Source organism: Lynx rufus, unplaced genomic scaffold (assembly GCF_022079265.1).
Source record: "Lynx rufus isolate CCGP_SWC_20201006 ecotype Redwood Valley unplaced genomic scaffold, mLynRuf1.p SCAF_3, whole genome shotgun sequence".
Classification (NCBI taxonomy): domain Eukaryota; kingdom Metazoa; phylum Chordata; class Mammalia; order Carnivora; family Felidae; genus Lynx; species Lynx rufus.
Window position 1 is genome coordinate 142,450,339 of NW_025814845.1, and position 15,314 is coordinate 142,465,652.

At 37.4% G+C, this 15,314-nt stretch overlaps 1 protein-coding gene across 1 annotated transcript in view; it reads left to right on the forward strand.

Annotated features, from left to right (window-relative positions):
- The window catches only part of ANXA10 (annexin A10), a 131,528-nt gene that overhangs the window by 74,146 nt on the left and 42,068 nt on the right, over positions 1-15,314 (forward strand). Inside the window, exon 4 of the mRNA XM_047092300.1 lies at positions 7,181-7,275. Within this exon, the coding sequence (XP_046948256.1) occupies positions 7,181-7,275 (95 nt within the window). The remainder of the gene's footprint in view (positions 1-7,180; positions 7,276-15,314) is intronic.

Genomic DNA, 15,314 nt, shown 5'->3' on the forward strand with positions numbered 1-15,314 from the left:
AATGGCTCATAAGTACATGAAAAGGTGCTCAACATCACTAATCATCAGGTAAATGCAAATAAAAACTATGATGAAATATCACTTCACACCTGTTAGGATGACTACTATCAAAAAGACAAGTAATGTGGAGAAAAGGGAATTTCCACTGGTAGGAATGTAAACTGGTATAGCCACAATGGAAAACAGTATGGAGGTTCCTCAAAAAATTAAACACAGAACTTCCATATGACCTAGCAATCCTACTTCTGGGTGTTTATCTAAAGGAAATGAAATAACTCTCTCATAAAGATATCTGCACCCCCATATTCACTGTAGTATTTTCACAATAGCCAAAACATGAAAGCAACTTAAGTGTCCATCAACAGATGAATTGATAAAGAAAACGGGATTCTCATTCTCTCTCGCTCTCTACACACACACACACACACACACACACACACAGTGGAATATTATTCAGCCATAAAAAGAAGAAAATCTTGCTATTTGAGAAAACATGGATAAATCCTGAGGGCATTATGATAAGCAAATGAATCAGAAAGACAAATACTGTATGATATAACTTATATGCAGAATTTAAAACAACGGAACTAATGAAAACAACCAGGGGCTGAGGGGTGGGGAATGGGGAGTTACTGGTCAAGCTTTCAATTATTAGAGGAATAAATTCTGGGAATCTAATATACAGCATTGTGATTACAGTTAAGAATACTGTGTTGTTTGTTGTGATGGTGAGAACATTTAATATTAACTCTCTTAGACACTTTCAAGTACACAACACAGTAATCCCTTATCAAGTATATGATTTGCAAATCTTTTCTCCCTTTCTTGTAGTTTTTTTTTGTTTTGTTTTTTCATTCTGTTGTTTCTTTTGCTCTTCAGAAGCTTTCGAGTTTAATGTAGTCTCACTTGCTGATTTTTGACCTGGCTACTGTGCTTTATTTAGAAAAACAAGGAAGAAAAAAAAAATACCTTAAAGCAAATGAAAATGAGCAGTTTTAACAAAAATTGTCTTAAGTTGTGGGGCACCAGGGTGGCTCAGTTGGTTACGCATCCAACTTCGGCTCAGGTCATAATCCCATGGCTCATGGGTTCAAGTGCCATGTCAGATTCTGTGCTGACAGCTCAGAGCCTGGAGCCTGCTTCGAATTCTGTCTCTCTCTCTCTCTCTCTCTCTCTCTCTCTCTATCTCTCTTTCTCTGCCTCTCCCCCACTCATACTCAGTCTCTCTCTTTCAAAAATAAACTTAAAAAACTTTTTTAATTAAGTTGTATAAAAATTCACCAATCATACTAAAAAGGAATAACTCTCAGTTAACATTCGTTAATAGTGCAGTTCAGTATCCAGTTCCTTACCAGTCGAAACTGTCTTCGTTATCCGTGTAATCTCAGAACAACTGTGTTTATTTTGTCTCAGTTAACAAATATAATTTCCAAATAGTCCTTGTGAGATACTGGACAACCTGAATTATTTTTAAACTACATGCCTGAATTTTCACAAAGCTGCATACAAGTCAAAATTAATCTTTTTGAAACAGTCCATGCTATTTGCCTTGTTCAGTCTTTGTCACCATTAAGTATAATGTTCCCTATAGGTTTTATTCAGAGTTTTCATCTTGAATACGTGTTGGATTTTTTTCAAATGCTTTTTCTTCATCTGTTGATACAGTCAACAATTTTCTTCTCTATTATACCAATTGATTTTCAAATACTGAGATAAGACCTGAATACCTGAAATAAACACCACTTGGTCATAATACACAATTCTTTTTTACAATATTGAATTCAATTTACCAGTTTTTTAAGGAAATTTTACTTCTGTGTTCATGACAGATACTGGTCTGTAGTTTTCATTTCTTGTAATATTTTCTCTAGTTTTGGTATTAGGGTAATGCTGACCTCATAGAATGATTTAGGAAGTATTTCCTCTACTACTATCTTCTGGAAGAGATTGTAAAAGAAATCATATAATTTTATTCTTTAAAAGTTTGGTAGAGGGGCACCTGGGTGGTTCAGCTGGTTGAGCATACAGCTTTGATTTCAGTTCAGGTCATGATCTCGGGTCATGGGATCGAGTCTCTCATTGGGCTCTATTCTGAACATGAAGCCTGCTTAAGATTCTCTTTCTCTCCCTCTCTCTCTCTCTCTCTCTTTCTCTCTCTCTCTCTCTCTCTCTCTCAATCTCTCTCTCCTTCTGCTCCTCTTCCCTACTGATGCTCTCTTTCTAAAATAAAATTTTTAAAAAATTTGGTAGAGTTCACCAGTGAACCCATCAGGGCCAGGTGCTTTCTGTTTTGACAAGTTATTTAATATTTATTTAATTTCTTTAAAAGACATAGGCCTATTCATACTGTCTATTTTTCTTTGTGTGAGTTTAGGTAGACTATGTCTTTGCAGAAATTGTCTATTTCATCTACAGTATCAAATTTGAGGGCACAGAGTTGTTCTTAGTATTCCTTTACTATTCTTTTCATATCCATAGTATCTGTAATAACATATCTTCTTTCGTTTCTGATATTAGTAATTATATCTTTTCTCTTTTTTTTCTTAGTTAACCTGGTTAGCAGCTTACCAAATTTATTGATTTTTTTCAAAGAATGAGCTTTCAGGTTAAATGCTTTTCTCTATTAATTTTCTGTTTTCAGTTAAATTGATTTCTACTTTAATTTTCATTGTTTCTTTGCTTCTGCCCACTTTAGATTTAATTTGTTCTTTTTTTCTGATTTCTTAAGGTGGAAATTTAGGTTAGTGATTTTAGGTCTTTCTTAATTTCCCACATATTTATTCAATGCTACAAAATTTCCTCTAATCATTTCATTTGCTACATACCACAAATTTTAATAGCTTATATTTTCATTTTCATTTGGTTTGAATTTTTTAAATTTTCTTGAGTCTACTTTGACCCATGTGTTATTTACAAGTGTGTTGTTTAATCTCCAGGAATTTTAGAGTTGTCCAGCTATCTTTCTGTTACTTATTTCTAGTTTAATTCCACTGTGGTCTGAGAGAATATTTTGCATAGTTTCTATTATTTTAAACCAGTTAAGGTATATTTTATGTAGTCTTAGTGTTACATATGAGCTATAGAAGAATAAATAATCCGTTGCTTTCCTTGGATGCAGCTGGATGAAGTATTCTATAGATATCAGTTATATCGACTTGATTGATGATGTTGCTCATTTCAACCATGTTCTTACAAGTTTTCTGCCTGCCGAATCTATCCATTTATGATAAAGAGGCATTAAACTCCAGATAAAATAGTGGATTCATCTGTTTCTCCTAGCAATTCTATCAGTTTTTGCCTCATGTATTTTGATGCTTTTTTACCAGGCTCAGACACATTAAGATTTATAATATCATCTTGGAGAATTGGCCCCTTTATCATTATGGAATGGCCCTCTTTATCCCTAATAATTTTCCTTCTTCTGAAGTCTTTTGTGTTAAAAATAATATAGTTACTCCAGCTTTTTTTTCATTATGTTAGCATAGTATATCTTCCTCTATCTCATTACTTATAATCTATCTGTGTAGGCCACTCAGTGTTATTTAGATATAATTTGAAATTTTAGTAATAAGTATTTTCTTGCCTGGTAGGACACTTTTACCTATTTGACCATATAGTCAATGTTCATTATTCATAGATTCCACATTTGCCCATTTGCCTACTGGCTAAAATTTACTTATAACACCAAAATCATTATTTGTAGTGTTTTCATGGTCATTAACAGACATGTGCAGAGACATGAAAACTTTGAGTCACCAGAGTACCTACTACCAACTAAGATTAGACAAAATGATGCTTTGCCTCCTTGCAACAGCTCTCATACTGTTAACAAATATTCTTTTTGTAGTCTATTTAATGCTACATTTTTTGCATATTTATGCTTTTGGTTGGTGGTTGTATTCTTTAAAATGCCCCAACAAATGTTGTGCTGAAGTGCTGGTGAGTGTTCCCAAGCACAAGAAGAAATATTATGGAGGAAACATGTGCATCGGATAAGCCTCATTCAGACATGAGTTCTAATGCTGTTGGCCATGAGATCAATGTGAATAAATCACTAATATAGTACATTCCGAAAAAAAGATAAAATTCACTGACCAATGCATGAAGCTGTCCAGAAAAATGCTAAAGTAACATCTGTTCTATGTTATGAAGCTATGGAAAAGCAGTTAAATTTGTGAGTTCATGAGATGACAAGCTAATAATAGTATAAAAAAGTGTAGCTATCAGCTTTCTTCTGAAAGTGCTAGATGGCTTGCATGTTTCAAAAGGTGATAGAGCATAAAACTGTTAAACTTTCAGCTGAACAAGTTCTGTAGATCAGTAGGCTGTAGAAGAATACCTCCTTAAGATATTCTTTAAAAATACCTCTTAAATTTTATACAGAAAAATTTTATACAAAAAATATAAATTTTATACATGAGGAAATGAAGGCTTTCAATGCTGATGAGACAGGCATGTTTTACCAGGACATTGGCTAACAAATATATGTAACGTAAATGGCATTTCTGTTGACAAAAATGTTGTGACCAGAGGTTGTAGAAACACAACTGTATACTTCCCCTCAGAGAAATAGTTCAGTATCTGTTAATTCAGTGTTCATGACACCTGTGTAGAAAACTACCACAAATAACAAGAATCAACTGTATATTGTAAAAGCTTACAAAACTGCTATGGTTCATGATGCCATGCTTTTCTGTTAAACCAGAAAATAAGAATTATCTAGAAATTCTTGTCATAATGTAATAAGGTAAGTAAGAAAAACTTACAGTTACTGTAAAGAAGAAATCAAAATTCTTATTATGTGCAGAGTATATTATTTGTATCTCAAAATCTAAGCTAATCAACTAAAAAGTTACTAAAAATTATGGGTTCAATAATTTTTCTGAATACAAGGCAATGTTATGTTTACACAAATTCAATATCATTTATTTAATTATGCAATTATGTGTTAAGAAACAAAATACAAATGATGTAACTTTAAATGTCAACAGTCATGCAAACATGATTTTTTTTTAATTTTTTTAATGTTTACTTATTTTTGAGAGACGGAAAGAGACAGTGTGAGCAGGGAAGGGGCAGAGAGAGGGAGACACAGAATCAGAAGGAGGTTTCAGGCTCTGAGCTGTCAGCACAGAACCCGACATAGGACTCTAACTCGTGAACCATGAGATCATGACCTGAGATGAAGTCAGACGCTTAACTGACTGAACTACCCAGGAGCCCCGCAAATATGAATATTTTTAACAAAATAAAGTTTCTTGTCATTTTCAAAAACTCTACAAGCCTTCACTAAGTCTTTTAGAAAAGAAAAACACCGAAATAACTTAGCAAATACAGTGACAAAAACACAACTTTCGACATGGATTCCTAAATTTAGCTATTTTAATTAAAAATGTTTAATACATTTTTGAGGTCCATATTAAGTTAATCTGAAATATCCTGGAAAAATAAATGAGCAAGAATTGGTAAGAGCACTTTGAAAAATGAAGATTCAGTCAGAGGTAGGTTGTAGATAATATCAATGGAACAACAAAAAGCAGAAGAATATAATAATTATATAAGTGTGATCATAGTAAAAATGACAATAGATATAATTTAAAAATCTTCTATTTATTATTAAAAATTTGTTCGCTTTGGAATTCCCATCATGAAGTTAACAGATTCCTACAGAACTACTTAACATCCTTTGAGTCCAACGCATTAACCAGCTAACCCCAGGGGAATATGATGCTCTCTGCCTCTCACAAACCATAAATTTCAGTTTTTGGAGCTGATTCTTTGCCTCTCTCCTTCCATTTTACACCTTCAGATCATTTCTCTCACCTGCATAAAACATCCTCCTCTTCCTTTTGTTTCACTGGGCATAGTTATCTATGTAAATTCTAGTCACTAGCCCTCATTGACTGGATATTTCAGCACCTGACTCAGCTTTCCTAAGAACCTAAGGGCATCCAGAATGGCTTTAATTTCCCAAAAGATGATCTGCTTAACAGTCTAGCCTTTCAATTCATTTTTCTCCTCATCTCCACTAAATATCTCCTTTTGTCAAAGAAAAGTTGTACCACACAGAATTAAACAGGCAAGGAAGACTTTATTCAAGACTATTGCAACAGAAATCAAGACTTTACCAACAGAGGAGAAAGACTGAACTCAGTTCCTCTGAAACAAATGGCAAGAAATTTTAAGCAGAGTGGTAGGAGGGCAGTGAACCAGTTGAAAAGTATTGGAGAACTCTGGGAGTCAGGGGTGTTTGTCAATGTGATTAGGCCATCTGTGTTTGCTAACTAGTACTTAAGAAAGTTAGGTTCTTAACCCTCCCACGGAGACTGGGAGATAGGGATTCTTATCTTTCTCGATGATTATATTTCAAAGGGATGGCTCCCAAGTTTTTGGGAAAGACATTTCTGGATTGTAAACTGGCAAGTGATTTGACAGAAGATTTATATCTCAAAGGAAAACGAAATTACAGTTGCAAGTTTTCCAAAGTAAATGCTCTCAGAAGGGGAGATCAAGCAAGGGCTTATAGTCGGAAAGAAACCTGTCTAAATTTTAGTCAAGCTGAGGCAAATGTTAAGGCCTTCTTGGTCACTCTGCTATGACTGTAATTAGAACTAAATTTATCTAAACTAGTTGTGCATTTGGGTGTTATATCAGTATAATGAATTGGCGTATAAGGAAATGGAGGCCTCATAAAGCCCAGAAACAGCCTCGGTTGCAGGACAGAGAGACCATATTCCGTGCAAACCATGAGAGGTTCACACAGTCCCTCACAAGGGTACACATCCCTTGTACTTTCATAATTTCTTTCTCCACAAGGAAGGATCTTTTAAATGAGAAAGATGTACTCCTTTAAACACCAATCAGCCTAAAGTCAAGGAAGCCTTTTTCAGTGGGGTAGGAGAGATGGCTGAAGAAAGACCATATTTTTTATTCCTCTGTATTTTTTAATTGGATCCTTTTAAAGGAAAGTCTGTAGTAATAGCACCAAATTGAGATATAGGAAGAACCAAGCCTTCATCAAGTGTTGCTCTGTGATTTCCAATTTTAGTTAAAATTGCTCACTGCTTTAAAGTACCATCAGGGAAAATGCTCGCACAATGGTTTTTGATCCTTAGATAATGGGTTCTTCCAAACTACAAAGTAGAAACTTTACTAATCTTCAAATATTATTCTTTTCCAGGCTGTGACAAAGACATGCTGATCGACATTCTAACTCAACGTTGTAACGCACAAAGGCTGATGATTGCAGAGGCATATCAGAGCATGTATGGCCGGGTAGGGTCTCTTTATCTTGACCTATTTCTAGGACAAACTCCTAGGAAATGACAACACTCTCAGAAAACAGATACTGTTATTCTTTTCAGTCTTGCAGATTACAAAGATCTCAGACTCCACTGTATGTCAGACACAGAGTTCCTATGCCTCTAACATGTTTCAAGGAATGTAAGAAAGACGTATCTATGTGTGAGGCATGTTCACACTGACTCCATCAGTCCTTTCTCAAAAATCACTCAGCTTCATAAAATGAAAGTTCTGGTGGCCTTACACTGCTGGTTGGTCCAATTAGGCTAAAAATGTTGCGCTGGAAACACCCCTGTGTCAAGCTTTAGGGAAGGCCTGGAAAGGGCTAATGATCACTAGGTCAAAAAAATAAGATCTTTCCTGCAATTCCCCACAGGTCTTCACCTAACTCTCAACCAAAGTGAATTCTGTACTAGCTTTTCTTCTCACAGCATGCAGTTATAGAGACCATTAAAAAAGAATGGCAGTTAAAAATAGTTTAAGGCAATAAAACTATCCTTAGTGCTTTAAAGTAATCACATTCTAATTTCAAAGCAAGTACCATTAAAGATTCCTTTCTTTTGTTATGCATTTAAACCACAGATTCAGAACAAAAACTCTTCAGGCCAAAAGGGCCTGAAATAGCAATTACTTTGTCAACTGAGCATTATTGATGAAACACTATCATAAAACTTTCTCGATAGAGTTAGCTCTTATAAATTCACTCCATCTCTAAACCTCAGTCTTTGAACAGCTATAATACAGGAATAAAGGATAGCCCTCTCTTGTAGAATAAACTAATAATCGAAGAAGCTACCACTACTGGTGAAATTAGTTGAATTATGCCACGGAAGCAAACCAGTTATGCTTTTTCCCAACCCCCCCCCCAAGTAAAACTGCTACCTTAGTTTATGTTCCAGTAACACCAGTGCTCGTTTTCTTTTGAAAGAGAATGCAAAAAACCATAAAAGTTGTAGCATTGCAAATCTAATATTGTTTTAATATGCGTACCGCTAGAACAGTGGTCATTTTTCAGTATTTTTTTTAACCCAAAGGTTTACATACATTTTATACATCAGGTTAGTTTAGGTTGAAGCATTATTTCATCACATTCTACAAAATTACACTAGAACAGATTAAAACGATTAAAAATGTAGTAGTTCCACTCAAGGAATGTAAAATCTATTAAGCAATTTATACTTTCAACGGTTGTAAAGTTTGTTAAACTCTACCTTCTGCTGAATAATCCATACCGCGTGGAAAAGCTTGGCTAATCACCCAATCGCACCAACGGATGAAAAGGAGTCATGCAGGCCCCTTTCCTCCAAAATATCTTTGTCATACAATCAGTTATCATGTCTTGAAAATTAGTTTTCCTCTCGTATTTCTCTCTTTTTCCCCACTAACACAGTCTTGATTCATTTGGCGCCCAGGCTAATGTGAAACTCCTAACTGATACCTGCTACCCTCGTGCCTTCCTACTCCGAACTATCCTCCATATTGAAGCCAGAATGATTCCAACTCTAGATTTCTGCTTTCTGGCTTTAGCTCCTGAATATTTATCTTGTTTCTCCCTTACATATATATCCACAGGTCCGCTGAATAAACCAAGGCCTTCTCCGGGCCAACAAAACCTTGCTTTTATTCTCTATTTTAAGCCCTCTCCCCCTTCTTCACACGCCATCAAATGCAACCAAACTGATCTACTTATATTTCTACAATTTATCTGTGCCTGCTCCCTTATCTTCGTTCAGGGTGTTTCATCTACTCCAGTGGCCTGACTCCCCTCCTCCCCAAGCTGCACACCTGTTCATCTCCCCAGATACTGGGCATTTCCTCACACCAGTAACCCCAAACACAGTGGAACAGACTTGTGCAGCTATTGCATTCTTTATATAACTTCCCCCTCGGTACCTAATGACACGCTAGTGAACTTGTCTGTACGTGTTTCCCTTTACCAGAGTCCAAATCCTTTAAAGTTGGAATGCATTTCATCCATCCCTCGAGTTGAGCGCAAATGTCTATCTATCATGCAGAGATTGCTGAATTATCTTTGTTGAATGACAGTGTGAAGGCATAGTTTTGGCTGCTCCAATAAATCTTCCCCACCTGTCTCACTCACCCTCTGCCCCGGGCTAGGTGCTGCCTTCCAGGGCGCCAGAGTTCCCTGTACATAATGGGGCCTTGCCACGCTGGGTCGTGTGGGTTTACTGTCATGTCTTGATGACTAGACTGTAATCCTCTAGAAAATCAGGGACTAGGTTATTTGCTACTACTCTCCAGAGCTTATCCAGGGTCTAACAAAGAAGATGCATTTCATTTATAGAATAAGGGAATCTAAGGAATTATATTCTGCCTATTTACACTTTGTTTAAAAAAGAAGAGGGGGGGCGCCTGGGTGGCTCAGTCGGTTAAGCGTCCGACTTAGCTCAGGTCACGATCTCGCGGTCCCCGAGTTCGAGCCCCGCGTCCGGCTCTGGGCTAATGGCTCAGAGCCTGGAGCCTGCTTCCGATTCTGTGTCTCCCTCTCTCTCTGCCCCTCCCCCGTTCATGCTGTGTCTCTCTCTGTCTCAAAAATAAACGTTAAAAAAATTTTAAAAAAAATAAAAAATAAAAAAAAAAATAAAAAAGAAGAGGGGACATCCCTGTATTATCCACTTTATACTTAATGAATATTCATAGATTGCCTAAATTTCTCTTTTCCCTCATTCCCTGCTCTAGGTGCTCCCAGGTCAATTGGCCTGATCTTCAGTTAGAGCTTCCTGATCTCCTCTGCTGCTCCCTTTGAGAATTACTTCTTCCATTTGGCCAAGGTGTCTCTTTTGCTACCTTTCCCTTTCTGTGGTGAGATTTCCTGTATGTTAGTCTTTGATACTTTTATTTTTTATTGGTATGGATAATCAAGATTTCACAGAATTATTTTCCTAGCTGCTGAGCAAAGTGCAATTCTAGGCATGGCCCATAAATTCTTGATATTTTACATTAGTGAAGAACAGCTGAATTTCATCAACAACTTTTCCTTGCCCAAGCCACACTAATCCCTACAGTCAAATGAAAAACCTTTTGGAATGCCTCTGATTGACATATTTATCAATATAATTAATGAGGTCATTCTTGATCTTCCACACCAAAGCAAGTACTATGCTACAGCCAGTGTAGTGAAACCAAGGGAGCAATGAAAGGCCTCTGGGGCTGAGCAGATAAACTACGCATACCTGATAAGTTTAGCAATTAGACAGCGATCCCCGAATAGGGTTCCAATGCATCACTGAAGTAATTTGTTCTTTCAGTTTTCATTTGAAACAGGAATGATCAGCTCTGGAATGTCCTGGCATCTGGAATTCCTTAAAAGTGTGGTGTTGGTTATGTAATTTAGTGCAGAGGCTAACTTGCCTTGAATCACACAAAGTTAGAACTTAAACCAAGGTATTCTGACTTTGAATCATGTCTTTCTAAGCTTCTCACTAAGTTCCTCTTGTTCTCAACTGAATGAACACCAGATTTAACAAGAGGAGATATCTATATTGCTGACTGCCTGATGTTCTTCAAGGCTTTGCTGGATGTCAGCTACTCAAAAGGGCCAAATCTGAATGCCCTGTTTAAAACTGTCACCTCCCCTGGGGCGCCTGGGTGGCTCAGTTGGTTAAGTGGTGGACTTGGGCTCAGATCTTGCAGTTTGTGAGTTTGAGCTCCTGCCTTGGGGCTCTGTGGTGACAGCTCAGAACCTGGAGCCTGCTTCAGATTCTGTGTTTCTGCCTCTCTCTCTCTCTGCCCCTCCCCCACTCATGCTCTGTCTCTCTGTCTCTCTCTCTCTCTCTCTCTCTCTCTCTCTCAAAAGTAAATAAACATTTTTTTAAAAGATTAAGAAAAAAACTGTCACCTACCCCAAAGCCTATGCCAGCACTCCAGATCCCTTTCACCTTCTCTGCTTTTTTCTATAACAGTTACTGCCCTCTAACAAGCTACATAATTTATTAACATAATTATTATTTATTGAACTCCACCTCCCCCTAGCTCAGGCCCCACAAGCAGAGGCATCTTTGTTTTGTTCACTACAGTGGCAGGCACATAGCTGGTGTTACAGACTCAAGTGCATCCCCTCAAAGTTTAAATTTTGAAGCCCTACCCCCCAAAGTGGCTGTGCTTGAAGACAGGGCCTTTAAAGAGATGATCAAGGTTAAATGAGGTGATCATGGTGGGGACCTAATCCTATAGGACTGGTGTTCTTATAAGAAGAGGAAGAGATACCAGGAGTGCACGCACAGAGGAAAGGCCATGCAAGGATATAACAGGAAGGCAGCCACCTGTAAGCCAAAAAAAAAAAAAAAGATGCCTCTCTAGAAACCAGCCCTGCTGGTACCTTGATCTGGGACTTCCAGACTCCAGACTGTGAGAAAATAAATTTCTATTGTTTAAGCCACCTAGTCTATGGTAAGCCTGAGCAGACTAATGCAGTTGATACTCAACACAGAGATGTGAATGTATGAAGAGTTCAAATTCACTCTTCAGATCCATCTTGTTCTCATGACAATTTTTTTTTCCTATTAGGTCTCAGGTTCATGGTTAAAAATATTGATCTTGAATTGTCAACATACCTAGGAAGTAGCCAGCTAGAAAATTACCTTAGCTACTTCAGAGGTAGAATTATCATGTCACTCGTGCCAGTAGAAGTATGGTATCTTTTCCTCTATCCTCACTTTCACTGTAGAAGTGAGAGGGTGGATGTAGTTTTAGCCTCAAAAGGCTATTAAATTCATTACATAATTTATCACAGACCAATTTTATAAGCATGAATTAAGTAATTTGAAATAGTATAACTACTTTAACTTTCAATTATATAATGAGTTACATACACCCCTTTTGAGGAAACTTAACTACCAGGAAAATAATTTATAATTTCAAGAAGCTTTTCTATAGAATCAGTAAAAATTTTGTCAGTTTAGAAAAACCTCTGTATATGCTTGTTACAGCCTGAACAATTATTTCTCTTGAAAATAGCATACAATCTCTGCCAGGAAGGGAGGGAAGAAGAGAAGAAAGGAGGGAAGGAGGGCGGGAAGTAAGAAGAAAGGAGAAAGAAAATTAGATACTGCTAAATCCGGGCCTAATTAGGCTTCAAAACACTGTCTAAAACAGTTCTGTAAATTTGCACTCTCACCTGCAATAAATATATAATGGCTCCCATTTCCCTCAAATCTTCATAAAACTTAAGAAGTTTGGGCCAATTTTATGGATGTAAATGGGATCTCTCCATGGTTTTAACTTGCATTTTTCCTTGATAATATATAATGTTGAGCATCTTTTCATGTTTCTTTACATCCTGGTTTCTTCTCCTTTTAAGTTAATTCTATATTCTCTGTATTTTTCTTTCAGTAGCTTGCCATTTATTGATTTGTAGCTATTTACATAATTTGGACATTAGTTATTTTTTGTGTATGTAGACTAAAAACATTTTCTCCGAATATGTGGATTAATTTCACACTATGTTGTACAGTCTGTGTCCAAAACTGTGAAAGGTATGAGACTTTAACCTACAAGATAGCAAGCTAACCAACCAAGTTAACATAGATACTGGAGACTCCTGGGTCAAAGACAAAATACAGTTTATCACTCTGAGTAATAGCAGTCGCCAGAGTGTCAGAATTTTTGCAACAGTTCCCTGAGCTTTAATCCCAAAGGTCTAAGCAAAGATGACCAGATAACGCTTGCATATGCAGTGAGTTGCACTGCAGAAGAGAAGCCATGAGATTAGAAACTTCAATCAGTTTTAATGGGCAGAATGCATGGCTGCCCATTGCTCATAAGGGAAACACTATCTCTCTCATGATGCTATTCACTGTATAAACATCCTTGGAAAGTTAGTCTAGAACAAAGGGCTGTCAGTGCCTCACTCTGCATAACATTTAGAAACACGAGGCCTACAGAAAATTGTCTCCCAACCTCACCCCTGATTTCTATGCCATTTTCACTATTGACTTTCTTTTCTATGAACACACCAATCCCTAAACCACTCCTATTATTCTGACTAACAAAGGCTGAGACTAAATCCATCAATTTGTCTCATACAACATTTAATTATCAAAGGATTTCAAGCAACAAGGGGAGGTCAATTGGCAGTATTGATTCCAACAATGCCGCCACAGGGGTTTGAACACAATGAACTCAACCAATTCCATAAATCATCAGGACTTATCTTAAAAAGCTGAGTGGATTTTTCTTAAGTTTTAGTAATGACTTTTCCACTTGGTTTGAAGTTTTTACTTAGATACAGCAGGATGTATTAGCAACGGCACAGACTTCACCTTTGCCCACAAGAAGGAAGTTTAGAGCAAGTCCATCATCATCCATAACAATCTTGGCCAGTGAGTTGGGGCTGTCTTCAATACCGTGTAAAGACAAAGTGGTGTGATTAGGTAGTCCCTCCCCAGATGCAAGGTTGTTGTTCTTGCTCCACCATTAGAAAAATGTCACTTTTCTTGGGGTGGCTGGGTGGCTCAGTTGGTTAAGGTCCCACTTCAGCTCAAGTCATGATCTCTCGGCTCATGTGTTCAGGCCTGGCATTGGGCTCTGTGCTGACAGCTCAGAGCCTGGAGCCTCCTTCAGATTCTGTTTCAGTCTCTTTCTGGCCCTCCCTGCTCATGCTCGCTCTCTCTCTCTCTCTCTCTCTCTCTCAAATATAAACATTAAAAATTTAAAAAAAAAAAAAGAAAGAAAATTGTCACTTTTCTTGTAGTTGTAACTTCAGCATTTTTATTATTATTTCCAACTCACATCCCAAACTTTCTTTTGGGAGGGTCAGGTGCGGGAGGGACAAAGGCATTTTTATAAAACTTTAAAAAACACACTATGTCACACAAGCAGTGTACTCAACTTATCCTTATGACCCAAGGCTCTAAAGAGTCCAGAGATATTCTGGTGGCTGAACTAGAATTCTTTGAAATTCTTCACCCACTTTTGCTTAGGCTACCACCCACAGTATAGACCAACCAGCACACCTTGAGGTTGACAATGTTAAGAGAAAAAAATCATCACGCCCAGAGAATGGTCAGGGTAGAATCCCAAATTTTCAAAATTTATCTGCGTAATTATAGGAAAACTCCTGTTTCTTTCTACACAATTCAACACCTCACTTCTGACACCAAATGTGTGGATTCATTTCCTCGAGCTAAACAATTCTAATACTAACTACCCAGGGTTACCACACACCCTACAGGGCAAGGACTGTCTCACAAAATTATCCCCCACCTCAGATGCCAACCATAAGTCCTAGATTGTCATCTATACTCTGACTGACTGGCTGTAAAGTGTAAGTTCCCACAGCCCCTCCTCAAGTTTGATGATTTGCTAGAATGGCTCACAGAACTCAGGAAAGTGCTGTGCTCATGATTACTGGTTTATTTCAAAGGACACAACTCAGGAATGGCAAAATGGAAGAGATATATAGGGCAAAGTACATGGGAAAGGATGCAGAATTTCCATGCCCTCTTTGGACATGTCACTTTCCCAGCACCTTGATGTGGTTGTCAACCTGAAAGCACCTCAAACCTCTTTAGTCAGAGTTCTTATGGAGCCTTCTTTATATAAGCACGATTGATCAAATCATTCATTGATCATTGTTGAATAAATCAGTCTCCAGACCTTCTCTAGTCCCTAGAGATCAGGAGTAGGGCTGAGGGTTACAACCCAATAATCACATGGTTGGTTCCTCTGGCAACTAGCCGCATTCTTCTATCATCTCATTAGCATAAACTCAATTATGGTTGAAAAAGGGTTACTATGAATAACAAAAGATGCTCCTCTCACTCCAATCAGGAAATTACAAGGTTTTAGGAGCTCTGTGCCAGGAATGGGGGACAAAAGATAGATAGATAGATAGATAGATAGATAGATGATAGATAGATCATGATATCATAACATCCCAATAACCCTCTCCCCCCATTTCATTATGATTATTATTCAGGAGGGAAAACTGTTTTCAGTGACCAACTGCCTTACTAAACTATGTACATCAGAAAGAGGTAAGGAAAACAGAC